Source organism: Acomys minous (genome assembly GCF_964271855.1).
Source record: "Acomys minous genome assembly, chromosome: 1".
In the NCBI taxonomy this organism is placed as follows: domain Eukaryota; kingdom Metazoa; phylum Chordata; class Mammalia; order Rodentia; family Muridae; genus Acomys; species Acomys minous.
Genome location: NC_140483.1, coordinates 123,730,580 through 123,744,807, shown reverse-complemented (window position 1 = coordinate 123,744,807; position 14,228 = coordinate 123,730,580). Strand labels below are relative to the sequence as shown.

Genomic DNA, 14,228 nt, shown 5'->3' with positions numbered 1-14,228 from the left:
AGAAAGTTTAGAACAAAAAGATAACCCTAGCGTCTTCATGTCTTTGGAAGTTAGCAAATACTCCTTCTAATTATATAATATCTCAAGAAGAAATCAGAGTAAGAAATAGGGCGAAGGATAGTTCATGAGGAAAACACATATCAAAATATATGGGTGCTGACAGAAAACATGTCTACCATGATCCGTATACCACCCTCCTTCTCTCACTTATTTAAACACCCCAGTTTATCCTTAATCATCACCAGCTTAACCTGCCTCCGCCTTTCCTTCACCCTTTATTCAGTCACATCATTGTGTTCCCACTTTCATAAGCCTTCTATGGTCTTGTTTGCAATTTCATCACTAAAACCTCTTCTTGGTCTCATTACCTTACAGTATCACTTGATCCCCTGTCCTTGGTCGAATTCAAAATGAATCAATATGACCTTAAGATTGTTTTTTTTTTCTGTTGGGAAACAAATTATGATGCTAAAGCTTACAGCTTTCAAGCAAGCAACAATGGAACCCGGGTGTGAGTTTATAAAGGAAATTGTACTTAATGTAGAGGTTAGTAAGTTAATGTGATATGTAGTCATGTAGGAGACATTCAACAGGATTAAGGGATATAGAATAGGACCCAAAGTGACCCAATAAAGGTGAAACATCAAGCAAGAAAAACTGGGTAAAAGAGAAAAGAGTAAAAATACTCTTCAACAACCTTTTTAGATTCATAGTTGACATACAACAGATTAAATAAACCTATAAACTATTTGTGTAAATTAGAAGACAGATGCCAGCAATGGTGGCACACACCTCTAATCCCAACAATCAGGAGACAAAGGCAGGTGGATCTCTGTGAGTTCATGGAAAGCCTGGTTTACAGATTGAGTTCTAGGACAGACAAGGCTGTACAGAGAAACCCTGTCTCGAAACAAACAAACAATTAACAATAAAAAAGAAGATGGAAGCCATAGCATTTTTCTGAATGAAGACAACACTTGTTCAACTTGTGAAAAGATCTTCTAGAAGCATCTTTAGTATTTTAGGTCATCCAATAACAATGCTAACAGGAGCCCGTAGAGTCTTTGTTGCCATGGTGAACCTACCATGTGCCCTTCTACCACCTGTCCCACTTAAGAAAATCTTCAGGTTCACTCCAGGTCTCTGCTCTCATAACTCCTGTTTTCCATTAATGCATTTTTCATGTCATTATCCACCTGGCCAATATTTTACATACTCTTAAAAGATCTCCCTTGTCCTAGAATAGTAAGAGGTGCTGCATATTCAATGATTAAGGAAGTAGACTACTTGGCTTCTGCTGTCTTGGACCCCAAAGTTTAAGAAAGCTTGCATTCTCCTGAAACCCGTCCCCTATCCTTAACACTCAAATAAAAATATCAGGTATATAAACTTCCATCACTGCAGCTCTAATTATCCTAAGCTGGTGGCTTAAAGCAGCACACATTTATTACATTCTATCGTAGTGACAGAGGTTTGGAATGAGTCCCACAAGCATAGCCTTGGAGTTATGGCTGGATTATACTCATTTTGGGAAATCCCCTAACCTTTCCAAAGTGGTCCATCTGTGTTCCTGGGTTCGTGCTGGCATTAATGTTCAAGCCAGTAGAGGCATCTTCAGGTCTTTCTCCGATGCCTTTTTCTTCGTCACGTCTTCTCAGACTCTGGATCTCCAGACACTTGGATAGTCTAGGACAATCTCCCCGCACTAGCATCCTGAATTTAATTAAATATGCTGAATTCTTGTTGCCCCATAAGGTAACATATTCACAGGTACTGAGGATGAGGAGGCAGACTTTGGAGATGTTTGTGTTGGGGAGGGGGAGGGCTTTGTTCTGTTGCTTCTGGTTCTTCCTTAGCACTTTCTATCTTCTCCAGCTTTCATCACCTTTCAAGTCACAAGCTAAGCTGACTATTCTCCATTTGATTGCAAGTCTATTGAAGGCAGGCACTATCATCACATTCGCTAACAGGGTGCTTATATACACAGTGCATCTGTATTATTGACTGTTGGGATTAGGGAGAGAACAGATCTGTGAATGAAATATTCAGTAAGAATTGCATGTTTTTCCAAAGAGAATATTGTTGGTTGTTCGAAGTGTTTCTTCTCCCCTTGTTCCTTTAGAAATTAGAGAAATAATTCTATTTCTCAGTAGTTAATTGATACGAATAGAAAATACTTTTAAAAATTACAAATGACTCACAGACTGTCGGGGATCTTTGAAGTAAATGGAAAGCACTCTTAAATTATGCAACTATGGATATTTTTTAATTAAAAGAGTTAATGAATATTCCACAGGAAAGAGCTTTCTTCCACAGTCTGGGTTTAATTGCCCACCCACACCTGATGGTTAATGTCTCTCTGAAATGTTGTTTTTTGTAGATAAAGCCCATCATTTACCACCTACCCTGTGGGGAGAGATAAGTCAGCTCCTTTGCCATGCTCCAAGCTTACCTCATTTGCTGTTAGCTGTGCCTTCCTTACCCTCTTGTCTAGGATGGTGTGATTTGTATTGTGCGACTTGATTTACTTAGAAGCTTGAAACAAGGTTATATTTAGGAATGAGCTCAGTGACAGGGCCAAGGAAATATGGGTAAAAGAAAATTATTTTTGTTTTTGGAAGATATCAGGAATGGCCATTGTATTTAAATTTTCAACTGCATAAATAGGAAACTTCACTCTTAGGAATTATTTTTGTTTAAAGGGGGTGCTATGAATTGATTTATTTGAAATACTTTACCTAAATAATTATTCACAAATATATGGATGGATATTTTGCTTTGATTTGTCTTATTTTGAATGGCCTGAAAATATGCACATTTGATTAAAAGAAAAGCAAGAAGAAAAATCATGTATAAAAATAAAAGACTCAGACTCAGATTATGGAAGAGACATTTCATATCACTACTTATAAACTCTAAGTGTTTTATAGTAAGCTACAGCAATATAGGTTATAGAATAATTACAAGACAATAACAAAAATGGAGCATATGATTTAGCAGTGATATAGATATGTCAGTGTTGAAGAGAGTAAATAAACTTTCTTAAAAATATTTCAGTGCCATTTAATCATTTATTTTTGTCACTTAGGTAGCATTATCAACAATATTTCTTGCTAATCTACACATAGGTTGTTTTATTGTAGCACTTTTCCCCTGAATAATCACAGGATAAAATAATTTATTTTCTGTATTGTAAGAAGCCCTTTTACTTGTATAAAAGATCTTCTTTTTATAAATAAATCAGAATTTTGAGTCCTTATTTCCATACATCATCCTATGAATGGTTAAACAATAAAATCATGAAGTTTGCACTTTGAAGAGAGTTGGTCATTTAGGGAAAATTAGACATAACTGGACAAAGTCAGCTAAGGTCAAACATAAAAGTCAGAGACAGGATTATGGGCAACAGGAAGGAGGAATCTATGAGACATGTGTGAGGCTGAGTTTCAGGGACAACGACTGGCAGAATGTGGGTTTGAGACAGGCTGAGAGAATTTGTGCTTCTGGGCAACATAGGACACCAGATATTCTCCATAAGTACATCAATGTAAAGAAGTAATATGAATCAGACCTGGAGCTTATGGTGAGTCTGGATTATTTCCTCCTTTCTGGATGTATTTGATCTGGATACCCAGTATGGTGTAATTACATAGAATACGCTCTTTGGAATCATGGGATAATACAATTAAACACTTGCTGCTCTGAATGATAGTGTGACCTTTCATCTAGACACAGCCAATGAGTGCTTATACACTTATACACATGATATTTTAACTATGAATCGTCTAAGAATATTTTTCTATCCAAGAAAATATATTTCATGCTAAGAATGTACCTAACATAGAACAAACAGAGTATTAAGAAAACTTTATGTCTATGTAATCAATAAGTTTAAAACTTTTTTCGAATTAAGTATTTCACTATTAGGGACTTTTGTTCATAAAGCAAAAAGTACAATTCAAAAATATGTAAAATCTTCCTGCTACATTATTCCTTTTAAATCTCTTTTCTGCTTTGTTTTTTTCTTTTTTATATATACATTTATTTATTTTACATATATACAATAAACTACCTACAACCAAAAGAACCATGAAACAATCAAGAATTATATAAGTGTTACATTCATAGTGTTTTGGTTATTTGTATTTGGCAGCCTTGAAGAGAATACCTTTCCTATCTTGGTACATCTAAAATTCTGAATGTAAATAAATATCTATCATATCTCATCTTTATCAACTTAAAACATCTATCCAATCCTAAAAACATTTTAACCCCTAAACAACTAAGTTTAATTGTAAAACTAAACTATTTGGTCTTCAATCCCATCAGACACTTGAGAAGGAATAAAATTAATTGCCTGAGTAGGCAGGAAGTGTAGGTTAGCAGCTTGCAAAATGAGAACATGACAGAGACAGTTTCCTGCCTGAACAGTCACCCAAAACTCTCTATAATGTTGGAGCATCAGCACTTTTAAGTTCAGAGTTTCAAATAAAATCACGGTAGTGCCTTACCAAAACACTGACTTGATAAGCTTTTAAGATTTAATATGACTTCAGCAAACAAACATATCATGATTATATAAACCTCTTGCCCTGGATATGTAGTGAGATGCTCAAAATGATGACATATGGTTTATAGATAAAAACATATAGTTTTTGAGGAAGATTAATGTATTGATATGTTTTGTGAGTCAAACAATATCTTTTAGGTTGCAGTTTATTGTTGTAAAATCTTGTAAATATTACTAGTATGCTTTTCAGCAAAGAATAAAAACATATACATACAAGTAACATTATACTGGGCAGGTTATATTTAGGACATATATATAGGAAGGAAAAGGATGGTGGAAATGATATTGTAACCTCAAAAACACAAAGAAAAAGAGAATAAGAAATGAAGTCTTTGAAATATTAGAAAACCTTATAATTCATTAGTATTCTAAAATATTCAGTGTTTCTGAAGACAATTTCAGCAAAATGTATATTTTGTCACTTAATTTGAAATATGTTTTATGTCATTTGTTCAAAACAATGTTGAACACATGAATAAACGTGAAACAGTTTTCACAGCAGATCTGTCACCACTGCCATTTTAAGTTCTAACAGGAAATATTTCAGTGCCTTGAGTATTCACTTAATCAGAGCGATTGGATAATAAAAGTATTCACCTTTAAGCATTGATTGTCCTGCTAGTTTTTAAACATTTTTTTGGAGCATGGGATATGGGTAAGGCTGTAGCACTTGCCTATGTCTATAGTGTAAACATCTCTACCATATCTGAACTCTAAAAGTGGAGCTCAGAAGATGCGTACCCAAGTAGTGTGAGTTGTCTCTAACCTACTACTACTTTAAAGAAGACACTTAAGACTTTATTTCCTAAATCCAGAATGTTGAAAAGGATTTCATGGGAAGGCCTCGAATACTGGGTTCCAGTGTGTGCTCTGAGCATGATTAGTCTTACTAAATGTTTAGTGTCTAACTTAGCAATGAAGATGCAATCTATTATATATAGTATATACGTCATATGTGTGCCACATACATATTTATTTTTAATTACCTGATACTTAATTTTTAGAGACTTTTGTGTTTTAGTAGTATAAAAAGTTTCCAAATTGTACAAAAATGTATATATGACTAGATAAGCAATCAACTGTGAAGTCGAATGAATATTCTTTACTTAGAATCGACATTTTTATTTTCCCCGCATCTCAGTGTTTTCCCTTCTCAGAACCAGCAGCACAATTTGTGGGAGAGAATAAATAAGAACCCTTGTTCTGTGAGAAGTCTTGAGGCTAGGCTGACGGTTCGTGACAGCGATGACGACTGAGTGGACCTGAGCTGTACTTGCAGTCTATCTTGTTTGAGGGGGCAGATGACAGTGTTAGGCAGTGGAGGGGTAGTGGAGGTCTCCAGGAATAGTTCGCATTCTGTAATTTTGGAGGGAGGGGGGTAGGGAAGCAGAAGGCAGGACTCAGTGTCAATCATGCAGTAGACACAGGAGTTGGAGGAGCCAGAGATCCAGGGCTCTCAAGTGCATCCTGTAGCCAGAAGAGACATTTCTTCCAAGGCTTCCATTAAAGAAAGCACTGCCTGATCACTCCAAGGAGAACCCCCCCCATTATAAATTCCCATTGTTTTTTGCTTTCTCCTACTTAATCGTACATAATTTCTGTGCCAACTCTATCTGAATTGTTAGCTCCTTGAAGAAGAGAATAGTCTCTGTCTACCACTTGTTACCATCTACTTCATGTCTGGAGAGTCCTCAAACATAGTACATTTGCTATAGGTAGTTTAGTCAGTTACTCAAGATGATCTGAAACTGAAAGTTGCAAACAAATTTTATGTCTGGACAAGACTTTCAAATACGTCAGAAGGCCCTTTGCAGTAATTTTCTGACAATTCTCCCTTTTTGAAAACAACTTTCACATAACAATTTTCAATGTCTGTTTCCTATTTTCTGAACACCTGTTTTGATCTCTATACCATAGATTTTGTTGTTTAGCTAGCTGTGATTGGTTTTTCTAGAACTCGGCATGAACCTGTGGCTTTGTACATGCAGATTTACTGTGAATTAAGTGAAAATTAATGTTAGCACTGATTGCTTCCAAGGCTGCAGAATACTCTCCAGCCCTGGGATTTTGCGGTAACATATAAACTGAAGTTCATGAGTTTCAGACATCCCCAAACAGGGCTCTTCATCTGGACCTATGAGCCAAAGAAGCAGTTGATGTGGACAGTGTACCATTCACAATGGCTGCCCTGTCCTTAGCGCTAACTTGCTACATAGCCTTTCAAACTCATTTAAATTTCTCCAACCAGTTTAACAACAACAACAACAACAACAACAACAACAACAACAACAACAACAACAATAGAGCTCAGAAATAATACAAGTGATGGGATAACAATTGAGTTGTAATCTGAATAAGTTAATAAAATTAAAATTAAAAAGAAGGCAAATTTTCAGAATTACCAATAGAACCGAGGCCAGTGTTGCTTTGCTGTCATTCTAACTAGAATTTGCTCACTCTAACTAGAGCTTCTGTGTCTTCTGCAGAAGAAGCTTCCCAGCCCTGCCCTGGTGAGAAGTGTTCTTTGGTCCTGGATTGCAGTGGCTTGACCTTTTTTGACTACACAGGAGTCTCCACGCTTGTTGATGTATGTATGTGGCCTGGGCCAGGCCATTTCCTTCCCTTCTCTTCAGTGGCAGGAGTATTCCTTGGCCATCTCAGTTACAGAGTCTAAGCGCCTTTCCCACAAAGGACATAGGTTTCCCATCAGAATTCTACACATATAGGGTGTGTTGGAGGGTCAAAGTTGGAGAGTGGAAAGACTGAGATTTCAGTGGTCTTGAGGATGATATCTGCCAGGAAGTGAATCTTCATGCTTCTAGGGCAGAGAAAAGCCATCTAGGATACCATCTCCCTGAACTCAGGCTGCTGCATCCCCCCTTACTGGTACTGGGTTTGTTATATCACAGCTACATTATAATTTGTGTTAAGAATGTAGATTTTTAAGGAGAGAAAAATGTTGGGTTCACACATTAGCCAAATGCTAGGCTAGTTCTGTGCTTGGAGCTAAATCCTGTCCCTCCCTCCCTCCCTCCCTCTCTCCTTCCCTCCCTCTGTCTCAGTCCCTGTCTCTGTCTCTCTCTCACTCTCTTTCATTTGGGTAACTGAGGGTACATGAGTGACATAGTGCATGAGTGTAAGCCAGAGGACAGCCACAGGTCCCAGTCCTTGCTTTGTACTTGTGTGAGACAGTGTCTGTTTGCCATATGCCAAGTAGCTGACATGTGAGTCCCAGGGATTTTTTTTTTCCTTGTCTCTGCCACTCATCTTTCCATGGGAGCAGTGGGATGGTACTGCTTTCTGCATTCAACTTTTAGATGTGTTCTGACGGTTCAAAAGGAGGTCTGTAAGCTTGTTTGGCAAGTACTTTACCCATAGAGACATCTCCTCAGCCTCCATCTCTGCCTTTTCTATAATCTAGAAGTAGAGATCTCTCTCCACTCTTCACCTTGTGAACCTACAGGAAACAAGCAACAAAGTATAGGTGTGGCCAGCACAGTCCATAAGCACTCGGCAATGCGAACTGCGATTACTGCGTTTTTCACGTGAGAAAGTAACTTCTTGAGCTAGTGAGATGGCTCTGAGGGTAGAGGTGCTTGCCAGGCAAGCCTGACAACTTGAGTTGATCCCCAGAAGTTGCATAAACATGAAAGAATTATTTTGTTTGTTTTTTAATCTCCAACATGTGCTGTCGTGTGCTCTGGGTGAGCACAAGCATACACATAGTACTAATGAACACACACACATATGTAAAAGTTTAAAAACCATTTTCTAAAGTTCAAATCTATTTGCAAGCAAAGTGATTTCTTAGGTCCAGCTACCCTGGGAAACTGGAGCCAAGAGCAGCAGGGCCTTTCCAGCCATGTCAGCTTCCCTGCGTTTTAGCATCCCTCTGGATGGCTGGCTTAGTTACTTCTACACAAAGAGCATTGATCCTGGGGTTGTGGGTTGACTGCAACTGGATGAACTCTATTTATTCTTCCACCAGGGATGGGGGTGGTGGTGAGGCCAGCTCAGTGAACTGCAGATTGTATTTGTCAACATCAACAAGCCATCCATTAACAGCAACGTGTTTGTGCTCCATTGGGCTTAAGAAAAAGCCAAACACTGAGAGGTCACCTTGAATTAATCACATTAACTTATTGAAGCAGGACCCACTTATTCAATGGCAAAGTCAGAGCCCACATTTCATTTGTGCACGTCTGACTTTTTTTTTTTTTACATCTATACTCAACTCTCATTAGTCCACAGTGCTCATTGTTAAAGACTGACTTACTGATGGAGAATGAGAGAAATGATGTTATCTATACCACACATGGTTACAATGTATTCTAGATCGCGTTGCAAATGCAGCTGCCTGTGGCCTGTATACGAAATACATCACTGTCGCATAACCGGTTCCATCCAACTGTAAATGAACATCTACATCCACTTTTAGCCAAATTTCATAATCCTATTTTGTTTTCAGTGAGTTAAGATCAGTCATTCATAAATTGTTTCTGGCTGAGTGGTCTAGGGGGTTTTAAGGCCCTAGTGTACCACCAGCACACTGGATAGAACCTCTCACTTGGTTGGACCTTTAACACTGGAAATTGGTTCAGGTTATAATGAGGTTTAACAGCTGGGACTTATAGCGTGAAATATTCCTATATCATTGCAAGGTAGTAAAGTCAGTAGGCCAGCAGCCTCCAGCACTTCCACAGGTTGGGCCTTGAATTTCCCATAGAAGATGTTGTTGACAGCCATCGAATATAATTTTTACAAGGAAGAAAAGATTATGTTTTAATTTTTTCTGAAGAAGTGGTAGCATGAGCCCCTAAATTTAGTCTCTGTAGAGTAAATGTTTCACAGTGTGAATCTATAAGAGCTTGCTGGCTACGTCCTTAACTGTGTCACAACGACTCCCTCTGGCGGTTTGACTGCAGAAACATTGTTTTTACTGTTTGCTTTCCTGGGAATTCTTTCTCCAAAGCCTGCTTATTCCCTGAACTAACCCCGAGTGTGCTGTTTTACTTCTTCCAGCTTTACCTAGATTGCAAGAGCAGGAGTGTCGACATGTTCTTAGCGAGCTGTACAGGTAAGGGTGTGTCGTCAGCTCCCACCGAGAGAGTCCTTTCAGCTGCTCCCTGTGCCCTTACATCTCCTGTGCCTTCTTGCAGCATCCTTGGTAAAAGCAATGACGTACTACGGAGATCTAGACACTGAAAAACCACTCTTTTTTGACTCAGTACCTGCTGCAATAAGCATCATCCAGTCGAACAAGGTGAGTTGGTGAAGTTAGCAAGCAGAAGTTGTAATAAAAACTAGAATACAGAATCTTGGGAAGTTTTATAACAGTTTCCCTCCCCCGTGATTAAAAAAAAAATCTATGAATACTCCTTCCCTTTGCATCTGATGCATTTACTTTAAGTAAAGGAATTATTCTACTCCACTCTTTGAGCAAATTACAAAATTGTTAAATAAGTTGGATCTCCTAATGTCATGGCTTAAGGAATGTGATGATCACCTAGTAGGTGAAAATTCTTAGCTGTATTCCAAGACACACTGTCCTGAAATTTGACCTTGGCTCTCCAATGCAAAAATACTAAATATAGATTTTCAATATATTTTCTGCTCAGATACTCTTGTCACTACACTTATTTATCTTGCCATCTTTTGAAACATTATTTACAGAGTCTAGTCATCACACAACTATAAGTACACATATTACTGTACAATATTGGCTTTTTGGTTTATTTATAATAATTCTCAGAGCTGAAGTTTCCTGCAATTTTTCTGTAATTTTTGAATCATTTTACCTTTCTCCTCCCTTGGACAGAATTAGTGCTCCCTACAGTGACTGCTCTCATCTTAAGTCATAACATTATGTAGTTTCCAAAAATACAATTACTGTTACTATTACTGTTATTAGTAATTACTATTACTCACATGTATTGAGCACCTACTGCATTCTAGAACATTCTAAAAGCCTTTTGCCATTCCATATAAGCTACATATCCTCGGTTAGCCAATTTTCAGCATTAAGAAAACCAAGGCCAAAGAAGTTCTGCCATTTAGCAGGTTTTGGAGTCAGCTGTCCGACCTGTGGTGTGGAGCTATTTTCCACATTGCTGTGCTCTCATTCTTCTGAGAATGTCCACTTCGTGTCTCGGTGACAGCGTTGCTGGCTTCTGTGACTGCCATTCTTTCACTGTAGTACAGAGCATCCGATATGTGAGTAATATGTGCTTATTTCTATCTCTTCTTTTCTAGAATTTGAGCAAGGTCAGTGATCACAGCGAAGTCTGAGGCCCATGTGTGGAAGTGCCCATCTCATCTCGATCAAGTGCCTGGAAGAGGCCAGATACTGGCAGTTTGGCCAAAATTTGGTGTATAGATGCTGTTTCATTCAATAGGAATGATGTGAGCTAGCAACTGCATTGCCACCGGCCAAGACTTGCTGCCCCGTTATCTTTTCTAATTTTTCTTAATAAACACATTCACTTAGTTTTTTTATATAGGCATCAATATGCATGTGGATTTAGTTTACTGAACACTAAACATGCTTTTATTTTCTTTTATGAGAATATTTCATATGGTCTTATTTTTATTTTGTTGTAAGCTAACAAATGGAGAAACACTTTTATCAGAAGTGGTTTGGATTATTTATAAGCCATTTGTAAAAAATTAAAATCATCTAACTCAAACACAATAAATGTTAGCAAATTTTCCCATAGTTTTACCCCAAAGTTATTTAAACATCAGTAAGGTAAAGTGTCACTTCATACGGCAAAAAATGAAATCCACACAAGTAAAGCAATTGGGAAAAAGACAAAATTCAATCAAATAACTCATTTCGGCATTGCCACACATAAGATGTTTTGCTTTGGGCCTTGTTTTTATTGCAATCCGAGATTATGAGAATTTGATATCTAATATTTTTTTCACAAATACCATGTTTTAGTTGTCAAAATGCCAAGAGTAAGATGGCTTTGTGCTATTTTGATACAAGGTTAACTTTAAAAATTGTGAATTTTCTATTTGAGAGGTAACAGGTCATTAAAATGTAATATGTTATCTATTTATATGAAGATAGATGGTAGATAGACAGACAGATGACAGATAGATCTCAATGGTATGTTTTCTATTATTTTTGTAAGTAAGCTTGGATGTGATTATCTGTAAATTTACCAAAACAATAGGATAATTGATAACACTAATGGCCAGATATTAGGTCAATGCTTGTATATTTTATTTTTAATTATATACAAGTACGTAATTTCATGATTTCTAACAAATTGACTTATATATGAAGCCATAGACTAAATTATGCTTTACTATTAATGGCATTTAAATTATTTTAGAGACCAATGCTGTCAGAAAAAGCCAAGCACTACAAAGGGAGTTTGAAAAGCAAGTTAAAACAGAAATTTAAAATTGGCCACATAGTGTGATTGTTATGGGCATCTGGAAAAGCAAATTCTAATTCCTGTCCAAGTGACAGGTTGAAATATTCCTCAGCAAATGCATAGTAAACATTCACATGACCCTTAATTTTAACACTTCAGTCTTTGGTAGGATGAAATAAGAAAATAAAAATGCCAAAAGCCAAAATTTCATAGTTATTTTCATTTTTACTAAAACAAAATAAAAAAAACAGTGTTGGTCTCCCAAAATAGCCTCAATCTCTTCTTCACAAATTTGGGTAGTACCGAGTAAGGCAACTAGTATTGTTCATCAATTAGTGTCCCAAAAGAAGGTTGAGGGAAAATTTCCTTATAAAAAGGGGGTTTATTCTGCATCATCCATTTGTGTTATTCCTAAGGCGCATGGTGGTGACAGTCTTTATCCATTTGTCCCTGTCATATAACCGTGAGTCATGGAAAGTCAAGAAAATAAATGTATTATGGTACATATAAAGTCATATTTTGCTTATACAAGTTTGGCCTATATTTAAAATCATGTACTGTAGGCATTTTTAATTTGTTGTAGACAATGGGCCATGGCTGACATTAAAATTATTACAGCTAATTGTTGGATGGTTTTGCATGTTTTGTTGTTAAGGCTGAGACAGTATTGTCTGAGAAATTGCATTTGAGTGCATTTAAGTATTTAGAATATAAGTTTGATGCATAAAAAGTTAATACCATTACTTTCAGTATCAAATATTATAAGACCAAACCACATACTGTATAAAGTCCACTGCCCAATAGTTTATGCCAAGATCATGATGACTCTTTACCCAAAAATCTCTTGAATCAAGTTCTCAGAGTCCAAGATCTACATATTATTTTTAGGCATGCAAGTGTTTATTTCAAAGCAGAAGCAGAGAACAGAGAAGCTACAACATGGTTCCAGAGTCGCAATGTTTTCTATCAGCACACTGACTTATTCTTATGGGGCCATTTTATTTTTATATGATTAACTCCTTTCCTAGTACTTATAGTAAAATAATACTGAAAACAAAACTGACATATGCAAGTGTTAAGAACTTAATATGGAAGATATGAAATATGTAACCAGGAAAAGACTTAACATTAAACATTACATTTATGCAAATTAAATGCCCTTAAAATTGTGTCATTTGTCTTTCCTTTTAAAGGTTATTTGCCCTCAATTATATAATTTCAATATTACAAAGTTTAGCTTAAACTACTTTGCAATAATTTATTTGACAGATATCCAGTCTGTCACCATGCAGTGTAATGAGGAAAGAGATCTTTCTTTTTTAATGAAAACATTAACGTGTTAATACCCCATATGAATAATGGCTGACATTTAATGGTTGTCGGAACATGTTGGTATGTTGCTGATCATACGTACACCTCTGAATGCCAATTTTGCGTTGTGTGGGGCGATGACCTGAGTCAGCCTCACATATGCTTTTTGGCAGTGAGCTTATTGCCAGATTTTAAATAGTGAGTTAAGTGGTGCTTTCAGAATCCAAAGATTTGTGGTTAAAAATCATGTAGTGTAATATGCTGCACTTATTTTTATATTTTTCAATGCACTTAATTATTGTTTTTTTATAATTGTTTGTACTAACTCAGCATGTAACCAATTTACATGGAAATAAATTGAAATACGATAACTACAATTCCTAAGTGGGCTCTTATTCATTATTTCATAGTATTTACTCTCCTGCAAAGAAAACAATACATATTGCTTTCTTGCTCTGACCACTGTGTAGCATGTGTGCAGGATTCTTGGAAGTGTTTATTATTCCTAGCAATCTGGTCTTACAAAATTTTGGCCTGGCCTATAAATTTTGGGCCTTGCTTGATTTATGTACTGAAAGGGATGTGTTTTTTCCTTTGGTTTTGTTTTTTGGTTTCTGTTAGGATTTCAGTTGCACAACATGTCTTTGCCAGACTTATGTTCTTTTTGTTCTAATTTTAATTTATGTCTACATATTTTTTTTTGCTGGTGTTTTTTGCTATATGTTTTTATTTATTTTTCCTTGGTTCTGAGGCTGAGTTCAATGGTGACTGTTCAAAAATAAGAAAACAAAGCATTTTTGTTGTTATGCATTGGAGAAATCGTGGAGAATAAAAAAAGAGCAAAGAGCAAACAAGACATCCCTGTCCCCCCCTCCCCCTAGTGCTGTCATTCTAACCTGGGACTTCAGAAAGTAAACAGGAGGTGTTTGAAATGTTTCTAGTGCGAAATAGATGATAGT

At 36.7% G+C, this 14,228-nt stretch overlaps 1 protein-coding gene across 3 annotated transcripts in view; it reads left to right on the top strand.

Annotated features, from left to right (window-relative positions):
* The window catches only part of SLC26A7 (solute carrier family 26 member 7), a 107,251-nt gene extending 93,605 nt beyond the window's left edge, over positions 1 to 13,646 (top strand). For all 3 annotated transcript variants that reach the window (XM_084759600.1, XM_084759598.1, XM_084759599.1), the window contains 4 exons: positions 7,057 to 7,157; positions 9,593 to 9,647; positions 9,730 to 9,833; positions 10,823 to 13,646. In XM_084759600.1, coding sequence (XP_084615726.1) covers positions 7,057 to 7,157; positions 9,593 to 9,647; positions 9,730 to 9,833; positions 10,823 to 10,858 — 296 coding nt within the window. In that variant the 3' untranslated portion in view covers positions 10,859 to 13,646. The remainder of the gene's footprint in view (positions 1 to 7,056; positions 7,158 to 9,592; positions 9,648 to 9,729; positions 9,834 to 10,822) is intronic.
* Positions 13,647 to 14,228: the final 582 nt, after the last annotated feature.